Source organism: Chlorocebus sabaeus, chromosome X (genome assembly GCF_047675955.1).
Source record: "Chlorocebus sabaeus isolate Y175 chromosome X, mChlSab1.0.hap1, whole genome shotgun sequence".
Taxonomy (NCBI): Eukaryota; Metazoa; Chordata; class Mammalia; order Primates; family Cercopithecidae; genus Chlorocebus; species Chlorocebus sabaeus.
In genome coordinates this window covers 87,200,877-87,217,541 of record NC_132933.1, presented here as the reverse complement: position 1 = coordinate 87,217,541, position 16,665 = coordinate 87,200,877, and the positions used below count along the sequence as shown (strand labels likewise).

General features: G+C 45.4%; 1 protein-coding gene across 2 annotated transcripts in view; it reads left to right on the top strand.

Annotated features, from left to right (window-relative positions):
- Positions 1-7,048: 7,048 nt before the first annotated feature.
- MSN (moesin) overlaps positions 7,049-16,665 on the top strand; it is a 74,572-nt gene continuing 64,955 nt past the window's right edge. The window contains exons 1-2 of one of the 2 annotated variants that reach the window (XM_037994671.2): positions 7,049-7,302; positions 7,794-7,829. Coding sequence is in view for 1 of the 2 variants with exons in the window: in XM_007991921.3 (XP_007990112.1) it covers positions 7,291-7,302 (12 nt within the window). In the remaining variant the exon portion in view is untranslated. The remainder of the gene's footprint in view (positions 7,303-7,793; positions 7,830-16,665) is intronic. The other variant, XM_007991921.3, reaches the window with a different exon arrangement.

The following is a 16,665-nucleotide window of genomic DNA, read 5'->3' as shown; positions in this document are numbered from 1 at the left end:
GCAAGCTCCACCTCCTGGGTTAATGCCATTCTCCTGCCTCAGCCCCCCGAGTAGCTGGGACTACAGGTGCCCGCCACCACACCTGGCAATTTTTTAATTTTATTTTTAGTAGAGATAGGGTTTCACTGTATTAGCCAGGATGGTCTTGATCCCTGACCTCGTGAACCACCCACCTCGGCCTCCCAAAGTGCTGGGATTACAGGCATGACCCACCATGCCCAGCTGAGGGTTTTTATCATAAAGGGATGTTGAATTGTATTGGAACCTTTTTCTGTCCTATTGAAATGATATGATTTTTGTTTTTAATTGTGTGTATGTGGCAAATCAAATGTATTGATTTGTATATGTTGAACCAGGTTTGCACTCCAGGAATGAAACCTATTGATCATGGCATATTAACTTTTTGACGTGCTGCTGGATTCATTTGCTAGTATTTTGTTAAGGACTTTTGCATCTATGCTCATTAGGTATATTGGCCTGAAGTTTTCTTTTTTCATTTAGTCTCTGCCAGATTTTGGTATTAGGCTGATGCTGACTTCACAGAATGAATTAGTGAGGAGCCCCACCTCCTCAATTTATTTTTAGAATAGTTTCAGTAGGACTGGTACCAGTTCTTCTCAAGAACACATCCCCATTTACAATAGCCACAAAGAGACTTGGTGCTGTGGCTCACACCTGTAATCCCAGCACTTTGGAAGGTTGAGGTGGGCAGATCACCTGAGGTCAGGAGTTTGAGGCCAGCCTGGCCAACATGGTGACGCCCTGTCTCTAGTAAAAATACAAAAATTAGCCAGGCAAGGTGACGTATGCCTGTAGTCCCCACTACTCGGAGGCCAAGGCAGAAGAATTGCTTGAGCTCAGGAAGCGGAGGTTGCAATGAGCCGAGATTGTGCCATTGCACTATAGCCTGTGTGACAGCAATACTCCGTCTCAAAACCAAACAAAACAATAGCCACAAAGAAAATGAAATATCTAGGAGTATAGTAGCTAATCAAGGAGGTGAAAGATCTCTCCAAGGAGAAGTAAAAATCACTGCTCAAAGAAATCAGAGATGACACAAATAAATGAAAAAATATCCCGTGCTCATGGATCGGAAGAAGCAATATCGTTAAAATGGCCATACTGCCCAAAGCAATTTACAGATTCAACATTATTCCCATCAAACTACCAATGTCATTCTTTACAGAATTAGAAAAAACCATTCTAAAATTCACAGGGAACCAAAAAAGAGCCCAAATAGCCAAAACAATCTTAAGCAAAAAGAACAAAGCTGGAGGCATCACACTACCCAACTTCAAACTATACTATAAGGCCATCATAACCAAAACAGCATGGTACTGGTATAAAAACAGACACATAGACCAATGGAACAGAATATACAGAAAACTCAGAAATCAGGCCTCACACTTATAACCATCTGATCTTCAATGAGGTCGACAGAAACAAACAATAGGAAAGAACTCCCTATGTAATAAAAGGTGCTGAGATACTTGGCTAGTTATATGCGGAAGCGTGAAACTAGACCCTTATCTTTCACCATATACAGAAATTAACTCAATATGGATTAAATATTTAAATTTAAGATCTGAAACTATAAAAATCACAGAAGAAAACCTAGGAAACACCCTTCTTGACATAGGCCTTGGTAAAGAATTTTTGTCTAAGTCTCAAAAAGAATTACAACAAAAACAAAAATCGGCAAGTGAGACCTAATTAAACTAAAGAGCTTCTGCACAGCAAAAAGAAACTATCAACAGAGTAAACAGACAACCTACAGAATGAGGAAGACATTTCTAAACTATTCAACTGACAAAGGTTTAACATCTAGAATCTATACGGCACTTAAATCAATAATCTAAAAATAAATAACCCCATTAAAAAATGAGCAAAAGGCTGGGTGTGGTGACTCATGCCTGTAATCCCAGCACTTTGGGAGGCTGAGGTAGGTGGATCACCTGAGGCCAGGAGTTTGAGACCAGCCTGGGCAACATGGGGAAACCCTGTCTCTACTAAAAATACAAAAATTAGCCAGGTGTGGTGACACGCACCTATAATTCCAGCTACTCGGGAGGCTGAGGCAGGAGAATCACTTGAACCCAGGAGGTGGAGGTTGCAGTGAGCTGAGATTATGCCATTGCACTCCAGCCTGGGCAACAAGAGTGAAATTTTGTCTCAAAAAACAAAACAAAACAAAACAAAACAAAACAAAACAAAAAAAACTAATGAGCAAAGGACATGAACAGACACTTCTCAGAAAAAGACATACAAGTGGCCAACAAATATATGAAAAAAAAAAAAAAAAAAAACGCCTGTCATCACACATCATCAGAGAAATGCAAATCTAACCCACAATGAAATACCACCTCACATCAGTCAGAATGACTAATATTAAAAAGTCAAAAAAAAAAAAAAAAAAAAAAAACAACAAATGCTGGCAAGGCTGTGGAGAAAAGGGAATGCTTATACACTATTGGTGGGAATGTGAATTACTTCAGCCACAGTGGAAAGCAGTTTGAAGATTTGTTAAAGAACTTAAAACACAGCTACATTTGTTCTAGCATTCTTATTGCTAGGTATATACCCAAAGGAAAATAGATCATTATACCAAAAAGACACATGGACTTGCACGTTCATCGTGGCATTATTCACAATAACGAAGACATGGAATCAATGTAGGTGCCCATGATCAGTGGTCAATTGGATAAAGAAAATGGTTGACTGGATAAAGAAATGGTTGACTGGACAAAGAAAATGTGGTACATATACACCATGGAATACTGTGCAGCCATAGAAAAGAATAAAATTGTCCTTAGTAGCAACATGGATGGAACAGGAGGCCATAATCCTAAGTGAATTAGTGCAGGAACAGAAATCCAAATACCGCATGTTCTCACTTATAAGTGGGAGCTTAACATTGAGCACCTACAGACATAAACATGGGCACAACAGACATTGAAAACTACTAGAGGTGGGAAGGAGGAGGACATGGGTTGAAAAGCTTCCTAATGAGTACTATGCTCACTGCCTGAGTGCAATATATCCATGTAACAAACATGCACATGTACCCCTTGTATCTAAAATAAAACATGAGGAAATAATATTTAAAAAATTTCTTGCTTGTACTATGGCCAGAGCTTCTTTTTTTTTTTAAATTTTTTATTATTATTATACTTTAAGTTCTAGGGTACATGTGCATAACGTGCAGGTTTGTTACATATGTATACTTGTGCCATGTTGCTGTGCTGCACCCATCAACTCATCAGCACCCATCAACTCGTCATTTACATCAGGTATAACTCCCAATGCAATCCCTCCCCCCTCCCCCCTCCCCATGATAGGCCCCGGTGTGTGATGTCCCCCTTCCTGAGTCCAAGTGATCTCATTGTTCAGTTCCCACCTATGAGTGAGAACATGCGGTGTTTGGTTTTCTGTTCTTGTGATAGTTTGCTAAGAATGATGGTTTCCAGCTGCATCCATGTCCCTACAAAGGACACAAACTCATCCTTTTTTATGGCTGCATAGTATTCCATGGTGTATCTGTGCCACATTTTCTTAATCCAGTCTGTCACTGATGGACATTTGAGTTGATTCCAAGTCTTTGCTATTGTGAATAGTGCCGCAATAAACATACGTGTGCATGTGTCTTTATAGTAGCATGATTTATAATCCTTTGGGTATATACCCAGTAATGGGATGGCTGGGTCATATGGTACTTCTAGTTGTAGATCCTTGAGGAATCGCCATACTGTTTTCCATAATGGTTGAACTAGTTTACAATCCCACCAACAGTGTAAAAGTGTTCCTATTTCTCCACATCCTCTCCAGCACCTGTTGTTTCCTGACTTTTTAATGATCGCCATTCTAACTGGTGTGAGATGGTATCTCATTGTGGTTTTGATTTGCATTTCGCCAGAGCTTCTTAACTGAGCTCTTTGTCTTCTGTACATTAGCTGTCTGGCCTTGAGTAAGTCCTTTCCTCTTTCTGATCCCCAGTTCTCCTGACCTGGAATGAGATTGGACTAACTAGTCTCTGATAGTTTATGCTCTCCCTCTATTTCCCATCCTCTTCTCTCCAGAGGTCCAACCTCATCTTTCTCCCTCAGCCCCTCTTTCCTCCTATTTCTTAGCTCCCCCAGCCTCTGACACCCCCTGCCCCTGCTTGGACTTCTATGCCCCTTTCTTTTTTTTTTTTTTTTTTTTTTTTAAAGACGGAGTCTCACTCTGTCACTCTGGCTGGAGTACAGTGGCGTGATCTTTGCTCACTGCAGCCTCTGCCTCCTGGGTTCAAGCAATTCTCCTGCCTCAGCCTCCCGAGTAGCTGGGATTATAAGCACATGCCACCACACCCAGCTAATTTTTGTATTTTTAGTAGAGATGGAGTTTTGCTATGTTGGCCAGGCTGGCCTTGAACTCTTGACCTCAAGTGATCTGCCTGCCTCAGCCTCCAAAAGTGCTGGAATTACAGGTGTGATCCACCACACCTGGTCCCTGTTTCCCTTTTAGTAGTGTGTTCAACTGCTTGACACTCTCTACCCAATTCTCCCCTGTGCATGTGTGTTGTGGGGAGTGGTTGGCATGGGAGGTGGGGAATGACACAGAGGGAGTTTCCACTTTCCAGAAAGTTGGAGCTCTAAGTAAATTCTTTGTCTTTAGGCATTTAGCTTCATGCCAGGCCCCTGTGGGTTCTAGGTGAACATGAGTGAAGAAATCAGTTGAGTTCCTTGAACTTCTGGTGAAAAAGGGCCTATGGCAGTATTAAGGAGTGTGATGAGCTGCCATTGCTACTCCTGCTGCTGAGGCTTTCTGGTGAGTGCTGCTCTTCCTTGGGGACGACTGCTCATGAAGACTGTTTGGACTTTCCGATGAGTGCTGCTCTTTGAACAAATGCTTAGCTCAAGGAAATGATCTTGGCAGGGAACTTTGTTTACCCTAGCACACATCAATCAATCTTGTCAGCAGTGAGAGAAACCGAGGCACATTGAATCGTGGACACTGTTGGGCTGGGAAGGCAGAGGAGGATGGAATAAGACTACTGGCTCCTGAATGCAAATGCAAGACCAGCCCATATGCAATCCTCTTAGGCTCATCTATTGTCCTAGGGAGTATATTTCCTTTCTCATCCCTTTATAATGTCAGAGTGGGAAAAGACCTTGGAAGTCCAGGAGTCCAGTCCTTTCTTGCTACAGAAATGGAAACTCAAGCCCAGAGAGGGGAAGGGAATTACCCAAGGCCACATAGTGGTCACAGGATGAGTTAATGGCAGAGCTATGAGTAGAAGCCAGGTGTCCTGACCTCTCAAATATCCTTTCTATTGTCTCAAACCGGCTTAGCATCTGTGGTGCCTTACCTCACAAAGGATACTCAGACCATGCCTTCACACGGTTGCCAGCGGAGAGGAGGAATAAAGGACTATTGCCAGCCACTTTCAAACTAAAACTCAGACTTATTTTATTTTACTTTTTTTGGAGACTGAGTCTCCAGCTATTGCCCAAGCTGGAGTGCAGTGGCCCAGTCTTGGCTCACTGCAGCCTCCGCCTCCCAGAAGTGATTCTCCTGCCTCATCCTCCCGAGTGCCTGGAACTACAGGTGCATGCCATCAAGCCCGGCTAATTTTTTTGTTTTGTTTTGTATTTTTAGTAGAGATGGGGTTTTGCCATATTGAGCAGTCTGGTCTCGAACTCTTGACTTCAAGTGATCTGCAGACCTCGGCCTCCCAAAGTGGTGGGATTACAGGTGTAAGCCACTGTGCATGGTCTCACTTATTTATTATTATTATTATTTTTGAGACAGAGTCTCTCTGTGTCACCCTGGCTGGAGTGCACTGGCACAGTCTTGGCTCACTGTAACCTCCGCCTCCTGGGTTCAAGCGATTCTCCCGCCTCAGCCTCCTGAATAGCTCGGATTACAGGCACATGCCCGTCTAATTTTTGTAATTTTAGTAGAGACGGGGTTTCACCATGTTGGCCAGGCTGGTCTTGAACTCCTGACCTCAGGTGATCCGCCTGCCTCAGCCTCCCAAAGTGCTGGGATAACAGGAGTGAGCCACCGTGCCTGGCCCTCACTTATTTTTTTATATAGATATGGGAAGGGGTCTTGATATGTTCCCCCAGGCTGGTCTCAAATTCCTAGGCTCAAGCAATCCTCCTGCATCAGCCTCTCAAAGTGTTAAGATTACAGTCATGAGCCACCACACTCAGCCTAAAACTCAGACTTGACCAGACGACTTCAACAGTCTAGAACACTGCCATCCTGGGATTCTGTGACCTTGACAAGAAGCAGAAAGGGAGCTCGCAGACAAACCCCAAGGGTGTGGACTAGGGAGGTCACATCCAACCTGAGGGAATTACAGCCAGCCTCATCAGGACATCAGAAAGTGAATGTACTGGGGGAGGGGCTAAAGGATCAGGGCACTGATTTGAGGAAGGTGAAGACTGGCATTTAGAGGAAGGAAAGATAAATGAGGACTGAGCAAGGATGGGTAGGAAATATAATGGGGAGAGTCCTACAGAAGAGAATGGATGAAGTGTTGGAAGAGGTGAGGCAGTTTAGTCAAAAGAAGAGAAGTTTCCTGTGGACCTGAGATCTTCAGGCCTTTGAGGAGCTGTTAGGGACAACAGGGGATTTGTGTGGCCTCAGGGAGCAGAACCGAGATCCATGGATGGAAGCCATAGAGAAAAGGAGTTCAGACACGGCAAGAACTTTCTAAGAGCCAGAGTTGTCTAGAGAAGGAAAAGATAGCTGTGATAGGTAGTGAGCTCCCCATCAGTGGAAAGTTGCAGTCAGGGGCTGAGTAAGCATCTGTCAGGGCCCAGGGTCTGGGGCCTGAGTGGGGGTGGGGCTGGAAGGCCAGGACGTGCAAGGCTGGGGGCTGTGATGGGGGTGGGAGAGGAGCGGGGTGGGTCTGGGTCGGGAGTGGTAGCTACCTTAGGTCCGCCTGGGCCCAGCCGGGGCCTCCCACGTGGGCGCTGTGGTCTGGCTGCGCCCGGCCGGGCCAGGCGGGGCTGGGCGGGGCAAGGCCAGCGGTCGGCTGGGAGGCGGGCGCGAGGGCGGGGAGCGGCGCGGAAGCCGGGCCACATAAAGGAGCGGGCGGCGCGACAGGGGCGTCTCTTTCCTGGGTGGGGTTTGTGAAGTCGTGGCCCGTTAGCAGGAAGCCTAACAGTCGCCCCGACGCTAGTGAGGGACCCAATCTGAGTCCCCGGCCAACCGAATCCGAGCCGTGTGTACTGCGTGCTCAGCACTGCCCGACAGTCCTAGCTAAACTTCGCCAACTCCGCTGCCTTTGCCGCCACCATGCCCAAAACGGTGAGTGCCGGGGGTGGGCGCTGTCGACCCCAGTGGCTCTGGCTGAGCCTCATAGCCCTTTGCTGATGGCTGAGGGCTTGGCCAGCCACCGGCCCGCCTGGGACGCCGCTCCCTCCGCCATAGCCAAGGGTAGGGAGGGGACCGGAGTGGGATCCTGGTCTGGTGCGCCCTCAGGGGTTGAGGGGGTGTCCAGGCTGGAAGTTTGGACAGGGCGAGGCCTGCCTCTTTCTCAGGTTCCAGTTCCCTGTGTCTGAGATGCAACAGTGAGGACGGCTTCGTTGGGGCCTGGGGTTTCCCCTTTTCTCTGACGGGCCATGGGCACAGAGGAGAGGATTCTGGTCCAGAAGACAACACTTTCCCCAACTCAGTAATTGACACATTTCTGGGGCAAGGCTGCCAATGTCCAAGAGGGGCCATGGGAACAGAGAAGCAGGGAGGAAGGAGGGAGCCGCTCGGGGCGGATCTGGCACCCCCACTCATCTTTCCCACAGCCTCACCGGGTGGCTCCAGCTGTTTTCCACTAGGAGGTGAGGAGAGAGATGTGAGGAAATCGTCATCGAGGATGCACCCGAGAGCACCAACACTTATTTAGGCACCAGTCTGAGGAGAGGCCTACCTCATCTCCTGGGAGAGAGGACCGGTTTCTCCCTCCCCTCCACCCCCAAATCCCTGCCCCTCCTATTGCTTAATGCCTCTCTAGCTCCTCCTATCCCCTCCGGACTATTTTGTGTGGTGTGGGTTCTCTCGTGGGGCCACACCTTTCTAGAGTGGTGGTTGATTTGGGGATGCGTCTCCACCCCACTGGCTGCTATGAGAGGAACAGAAGCCTCCTGGGAGTGGGGATAGGGGGGCCGGATGCCCAGTAGGGAGAGGGGAGGAGGGGTGTGCCTGACTAATGAGCTCTGCTTGCTTTTGTGCAAGTCATGCCAAATGGCTGCTGAGGCCCTTCCCTTGCTCAGAAAGGCCTGGTGACCACCCTGGCTTGAGTCCCTTAGGCCAAACAGCTTGTTGGGCTGGCCTAGGCAATGCAGTGCTCCCAGATATGTCTCCCCAGGACTGCTTGAGACTTGTAGAGGTGAGATAGTGACTAGTAGCCTTGAAAAGGGCTGAAGGCCCCTGGGATGAGAGGAGGCAAGTTGAGGGACCAGCCTTTTGGGTTTGTGATGAGCTTTGGTTGCCACGTTACTGTATACCAGCCTCACTGCCAAGTCGTTCTTGCCTTTCCAGAACGTTGTCCTTCAGAAACACCAAGTTTTCAAAAAGTATGTGCTTCACTGTCTGTCTCCTTTAAATTGCTTGTGGTTTTAGGACATGCGACTTTTACACACTTTCTTCCCTAACCCCTGCCCCCAAAGAAAGAGAGTAATGGTTTTGGAGAGAGGGGAAAATACCCCATTGTCTGCCAAAACAGGATTATAAAGATCCTGTCAGGAGCGGCTCCTTGGGTCTCTTTCTGCGGTTGAGTCCTGACTCCTCTTAAGGTGCGGCTTTGCCTGAACAGTTGGGTGGATCCCTGGGAGTAGACATTGCTCCATGGCCTTTCTTCTGTAGTGGCATATCTCATCCTCAATTCTGAGATAGCCCACTTTGAAACACAACTTCATGGGCCTGGAAGTTGCCTCAAACTTGCATTAATGTCTCATCTGAGTCAAAGTGGAAAAGAAGACAAGACAGTGTATTTATTGTTTTCCTGGGAACGGAGAGAGATTGAAGTATAAGCTGTTTGTAGTCAGTCCTGGAGTAATGAAGGTACCTAAATACTGAAGGCATTTTTATGCAGATTGACTGAAACCTGAATCAAATTGGAGGGAGAGGGCTGAGTTTTGATAGACTGGAAGCGTTAGAGAATTTTCTATGCTTCGACTCAAGGAATGGTCAACTTTTAGGAAAAGCAACTATATTATGTCTGTTAAGACCGTAGAATCTTAACCTGAAAGGGACTTTGGAGACTATCTATTTAGTAAAACTCTCTTAAAAACAAAAACAAAAACAAAAAACTAATGAGGATATTGAGACCTACAGGGAAAGACCTACCTAAGGGCACATGGTGACTGAGCCAAGATTGGGGTCCAGGCTTTCTGATGCTTATCTCATTGACCCTCTATTCTGACCCAATGATTGAGTTCTTGACATTTGAGTTCCTTTTCTTGCTCCAAACAAATTACCCCCTATTCTCAGACCTTTATGGGCCTCAGATAAAAGGAAATGAGTAATTTGAGCAAAGTGGCCAAGGTTGGCATTTGTGTGGTCTCCTGGTAAGGTTCAGTAGTGTCACCACGTGCCTCCTGTTACTTTTCTTATTCCTCATACCAAGGCCGAGGTGTTCAGGGGCACACCCTAGTTCACTGAATACCAACCAGTAATGTTAATTAAAAGGGGAAAATATTTCCCTTTCTCTGCTCCATTTTCATTTATGTGCTTTAGGCTATTTCTAGCGTATGACAGATAGAGAAAGGTAATGGAAAATCAAACTCCTTCATTCATATGCAGCATGTCTACAGCCTATCTAGGGTTGGTTTCACTTTTATAGCTAATTGTCCCTCCTAGTCAGCCCAACCACCCCTATATCTGTTAAAACATGCCGGCCGAGCGCAGTGGCTCAAGCCTTTAATCCCAGCACTTTGGGAGGGCAAGGCGGGTGGATCACGAGGTCAGGAGTTCGAGACCAGCCTGACCAACATGGTGAAACCCCGTCTCTACTAAAATTACAAAAATTAGCCAGGTGTGGTGGTGTGCACCTGTAATCCCAGCTATTCGGGAGGCTGAGGCAGAAGAATGGCTTGAACCCGGGAGGTGGAGGTTGCAGTGGGCTGAGATTGCATCACTGCACTCCAGCCTGGGCGACACAGCGAGACTCTGTCTCAAAAACAAAAAAGCAAAAAAACAAAAAAAACATGCCTCACTATCCACCGCCACCCTTGCCTTCTTGCCATTCCTTGGACTCTGCTTCTGGTTGCTAGTTTCCTGAGTCTGCTTTAGTAGTCAGAATGGAAAAGCTTATTAATTGCCATCTACATTTTTAGGTGATGATGACAGTTATATATATATTTTTGAAAAGGCCTTTCCCCCTCCCTACCTTCTTTGATTTTTTTCTTTTAAGATCACAAAGGACTTGAGGCTTTCTTGGATTTCCTAAAAAAAGAGTGTTTTGAATTTTTGAGATGTTCTTGAGTTTGTGGGATTTATTAAATACTAGTATTGAAAAGGCTCTCCACAACTACAAAGTCCAATTCCTCTCATTGTATAGACGATGAAACTGAAACCATGTTAGGGGAAGACTAACCTAGAGTGATGCAGTATGCCAGTTGCAAAGCTAGGACTTGAATCCAGGTCTTAGTTAGAGGGTTAGTCTTGGTGAAATACCTCTTTGATCTGCTGGGGTTTTAGCCATAGATCAACAGATCAGGGGAAAGGCAATCAAGTGGTCATTTGATGGGACCATCAATGTGAGCAGACATAGAGCCTAGATCCTTGAAGTATTTGAAGGTGTCTGGGTCAGCATTCAGCTAAACTTTAACAGAGGCTATGTGAACTGTTTATTCTCCTGCCATTCCTAGCATTACTTGAGCCACTCGAGTGGCACTAAAGTGGTACTTGGTAAATAGGAGCCAGAATCTCAGTCTTTTAACCCTTGAACCAGCCCTGCCTGCAGACTTAAGTGTGGGGAAAAGGATCAGGAAGAGAGGTTGTATGAGAGAGGATCCTGCATCTCTTGACTTTGGTTCTTCAGTTCACTTGGCCCTTTGTGAAAGTGTAGATGATAGAGACAGAGCAGGAACCATCTTGGGAATTTCCTTTACACATTTCTTTTAACAGCCCTCTGGGTAGGGAGGGGGCTAGTGGGGCAGGAAGGCCTTTGTGGGACCCACACTAACTAATCTATACTCTCGTGTTAGGCTTGGAGAGGGAAAGGTTGCTCTGTGAGTCAGTGATAGAAGTAGTATTGACCACTAATCTTCTAACTTTCCGTTCTCTAGCTGCCTGCAACAGTAGCTTGTTTTAGGGTGTTGTTCTGACTTTTCTCTTACCTCCTGCTCCCATGAAACTGCTTTACCGAATGATGGAGCTGGAAAGGACATTTGGAAGTCATCTAGTCTATTCCCTTGCCTCCAAATCTAATTCTCTCTGGATGAGATAATATGACAGCTACAATTATTCTGAACTCTGTTCTAGTGTTGCATGGCAACAGCCTGTCTTAGGTCCCTTTGTATCTTTCTGGGAGTTTCCCCCACTGGAATTTCTAAACTCAGGGTCCCCAGAGGGGAGAAGATCTGGCTACCAACACTACCAGAGTTAGGCGTTTCATAACCATAGTTGCTGGAAGTTTGGCATTGTTACAGATTTCAAACAGTCTGTCTCCAATCTTTCAAAGATAGAATTGAATTTATCATATACCTCTTTCCTAACTCACAATCTTCTTTCCCTGCCACCTGCTCTATTACTTTGCTTGCAAAGGGGAAAATACAGGTACAAATGTGGTCTCCTTTGGGATAGTCTGTTGGTTCAAGTGAAGGGGGTGGTATTTTCATGATTGACTGGCTTTGCTGTCCATCCCTCCTTCCCTTTCATGCTTAGAGCTGAAAAACTTTTCAATTCCAGGTTCTAATTTGTGGTGTAGAAGTTGTCACTTGGGAGGGTTAGCTCAGGATTCCATGAATTTGGAACGTGGGTGTTGGGAAATGGAAAGCAACACTGAACTGAGAAATTTTCTTCTCTTTCCATGTAAGAAGAACTTCTCTCCTGTCCTCAGTAAAGTGAGCCAAATGAAGTGGGACTTTAGGCAAGTCCTTTCTTAAGGCCCTCTGTCTCTCCAGCTTGTCATGAGGGAGGTGTACCAGTGATGGGTAAACTCTAGGAATCCCTCCAGTACTGATGCTTTTGAGAATCTTGATGGTATAGCATTAAGTCTCTTATTTGTGTGTTCATTTCTTCAGACATTCTTTCGTCAACGTTTGGGCACCTATGTGCCAGGCAGTATTGGAAATACAAAATTGAACAGTGCTTATTAAAATGTTTCCTCTTGTCCCATTATACTTCTGGAGTGCTGTTTCTTCTTGAGTGCTGAGTTCAGAATGGACTGTTTCTCACATGGGAGTTAGTTTGTTTCATTATTAGATCCAAGAAGAATACTGTCTTGAGTACTCTTGGCCATTTCTTCCTGAGTCTATGGGAGAGAAAGGGCTGTGTCTTTCCTTACTGTGGAAAGAAATAAACCAAGTGAGAGTATATTATGAAGGTTGTGGGTTGACTGAAAAGCTTTGGACAAACACCAGAAGCTTCATAGATTTTCCTGCCATTCTTCCCACATTTTTCAATGACTGCCTGCCTGATAGTAGAATAGTCCCTTTTATTTCTGCTGAAAGGAAGGCCTGGAAGCTACTAGATTATGTTTCAGATTTTCTTCTAACATGGTTAGTGTGGTAGTTAGATATATTGGTAGATATTGAGGCCTTCCTAAGGGCTCCGAAACAAGCCTCCTAAAGTATCTACCACCAGTGAGCTGAGGACTGGCTATTGTGGGGTACAGCTTATTTTTTATTTTTTATTTTTTTTTAATTTTTTGATACGGAGTTTTGCTCTTGTTGCTCAGACTGGAGTGCAATGGCGCAATCTTGGCTCACCGCAACCTCTGCCTCCTGGGTTCAAGCGATTCTCCTGCCTCAGGCTCCCCAGTAGCTGGGATTACAGGCATGCGCCACCATGCCCGGCTAATTTTGCATGGGGTACAGCATTTCAAAGGCATTTGCATCTAGGGCAACCCAGAGCTTCCCTAGCCTTAAGCTTTCCATTAGCTGGTTGTTCTGGATGGGCAGGGTTTCTCACAGGAGTGTTTTGAACCACGGAACAACTGAGTTGGCCTTAATTCTTCTGCCTCAGCCTTTATCTTCTTGATGGGGGCACTAAAGTCCAGAAAAGGGAAAGGATTTGAGTGAACTGGTTATAGTGCCAGGAATAAAACCTAACTTGCTTGGCTCCAGTGTAGGGGAGGGACGTTGAATGCCTACCTTCTAAATGGCACTCACTGCGAGGTGCTCAGTGTCTTCTCCCTCTGTGCTGGTGGTGACATGACTGTGGAGTTATGGTCATGGAAAGAGCAAGTTCTTCTGAGAATGTAGAGCTGACTTCATGGATTTCTTTATTTGGAAATGGTTCAGGCTCTGACCTTGTCTCAGGAACTCTTTGTAGCACTTCCCAGGAAGGTAAGTGTTTTGCTTTGGCTTGTGAAGGGTGGTGGAAGGCATATGTATAGGCTGAAAGGAGGTAGAAAGAGGACACTAGTTACATTTTCCTGCTTGAGACTAGGCCTTGCTGTCCTAAGAAACTTTAGGGAGTAATTTCTTCATCGTTATTCATAGCCAGAGGAGTTAGGCAGCTTGTTCGAGGTCCCAAAGTTGGTAATGGTATTGAAAGGAGAACTTGGATTTCCTAATTCCCAAGTTAGTGGTCTCCCACTGGACTTGGCTGTCTTAGAAGGATGACTCCATCCAGAGAGCACAGACTTCCAGAGAATTGGCTCTGTGGTGATTACATTAACAATATGGCTACAATGGAGTTCCCCTAAAATGCTTTTGCTATAGCAGGTTTTTCTGGGATCTCCGATGACTGTCTTCTCTTCCTGCCCACCCCTCACCCCAGTTCCCTGCTTTCTCTTTGCCCTGTTTAATTCTGAGCTCTGACCTCTTTGAATTCTGAATTCTGACTCAGTGCTCCAGCTTGATCTGCCCCTTGAGTTAGGAGAACAGTATGGCACTTTTTCAATTTAGTGACAATATTTGCTGCTGTAGCAAATTGTTTGAATGCAGACTGGAATCTCCTGTCCTCAAACTTCACCACTCACCTCTAGGTGCTTATAGGCCAAGTCTGGGGCAGGAAGCTAAAAAAGGACCTTTCAAGCCTCCATGGAAAGGAAGCATAGTGTTGCAAAACAGACTCTGAAACTAGACTGCTTGGAGTCACATCTGAGCTCTGCGACCAACTAGTTATGTAGCCTTGGACAAGTTATTTAACTTCTACACCTCATTTTCCTCAATCATAAATAATAATAGTACTTACAGGGTTGTTGTGAGGATTAAATGAGGTAATTTATGTAAAGGGCTTAGAACTGTGCCTAGAATCTGACAAGTGATATACAGATGTTATGATTATTTGTTGAATTAGTATATGCCTAACTTTGTGCTAGATGGGATGGACAAGAAAGAAGACAGGTAGTTGAATTCTCACCATTTAATGAGTGGTTACTATGTACTATTTCCCATAAGGGATAGAAATAAATGAAGGGATGATGTAATTGCTGCCTTCAGAGATCTCCTATCTCCTATTTAATTGGGGATTTAGGGCTAACTCACTTAAAAATGACTTGAGAAAAATATATACTTTGCATGGCATTTTCTACAACTTTTTGAGGAGAAAGGGTTTACTGGGACATGAACAGGGCCTTAAAGGGTGTGTACACTTGGGAGCAGTGGCCGTTCTGGGTGGGAAAGTGATGTGTTTTGGGTATGTGGGTGTAAACCAGGTGGCCCTAGGCTGATGCTCTCTTGACAGTGACTTTTTCTGAAGTGAAGGGAGGCTTGAGGTGCTGACTGATTCAAGGGGAGCCACAGATATAAGCATAGATGAAGCTGCTCTTTCTAGGGTCATATGGATCCAACAGTCCTTTCTTAATTGGCAAACAAGGGTCTGTGGGGGAGACTATACCTTTGGTTTTCCAGAATTGGGCAAATTAATATATATTTTTTTTGAGATGGAGTCTTGCTCAGTTGCCCAGGCTGGAGTGCAATGACGTAATCTTGGTTCACTGTAACCTCTGCCTCCTGGGTTCAAGCGATTCTTGTGCCTCAGCCTCCCAAATAACTGGGATTACAGGCATGAGCCACCATGCCCAGCTAATTTTTGTATATTTAGTAGAGGCGGGGTTTCACCATGTTGGCCAGGCTGGTCTTGAACTCCTGACCTCAAGTGATCCACCCGCCTCGGCCTCCTAAAGTGGTGGGATTACAGGTGTGAGCCACCACGCCCCGCCTGGGCAAATTAATTTTTAAAAATGTTGCTTCTGTTGCCTAAGTAGGTATGTGAGAGGGTCTTTTCTTCATGCTTACACATGAACTAAACCAAAGAATAGAGCTTGGCAATAACTTTTTATGTCAGCAGCCTAGAAACAGCCTTTAATTCTCCCATTGACTGTGCTAGAAAATCAGGTATTTGGGAAAGGGTGGAGATACAGGGAGGATTTCTCAGTGTGTGGTTGTTGGAGGTGGAGGAATATGACGTTTTCTGGCCAGGGCACAGCTGCAGCATCCGTGTCTTGAATTTGGAGAAAAGGCCTTTTGGGCAACTTTCAAAGCATAGCCCTTTGTTGGTGCCACAGATACCAGATCTGATGCTTCTTTCAATCGGCTTGTTATGGCATAAGGTAAGTGTTGATATATCTTCTAGGCCACTAGTATGGCAAATGGCTCTGTGCTTGCTTAATAGAACTTTTTTGCCAGTTATCTTCTGTGATTGGTAACTTTGAAGATTGAAGTTTCTTCCCATTCCTGGCAACCCTTCTACCTTGTGGGAATTTGACAGATACATTGTACATCCGGGGTATTGGTCTGGGCCTAATGAGAGAAGAGTTGAGATGTGACAATTTGGTTGTATAAAACAAGATATAATCCTGAACTTTTCCTGGGTATATATTTGGGAAGTGACTGGGGCCAAGGCCTAGGAGGGGGAACAAGGCATACCTATCAGGCTTGATCAGTATTTCTTTCCCTTTCTTTAGCCTTGGCCTCCATTAAATACCTGAGAAGGATCAAGTCTTATTTTTCTCAAGTTGTGTGTTTAGATAAGGTTCCTGATCTCACTTTCTTGATCTAATCTGCCCTCCCTCCACCCATGATCCATTTCTTTTTTTTCTTTCTTTCTTTTTTTTTTTTTTTTTTTTGAGACAGAGTCTTGCTCTGTTGCCCACGTTGGAGTGCAGTGGCATGATTTTGGCTCACTGCAACCTCCGTCTCCTGGGTTCGAGAGATTCTCCTGCCTCAACCACCCAAGTAGCTGGGACTACAGGCATGCGCCACCAAGCCCGGCTAATTTTTGTATTTTTTTAGTAGAGACGAGGTTTCACCATGTTGGCCAGGCTGATCTTGAACTCCTGACCTCAGGTGATCCGCCTACTTCAGCCTCCCAAAGTGTTGGGGTTACAGGTGTGAGGCATTGCGCCTGGCCGATCCATTTAGTTTTTCAGAATCTCAACCTGGATGTTTGATGAAGCTCACCAAGAGCCTCTTTTTTATCTGTTGTAATTTTTAACTGAGGTTGACTAATCTATGGTATGGAGTTGGAGGGTGAGGGTCAAGGTAACAGTCAATCTGGGTA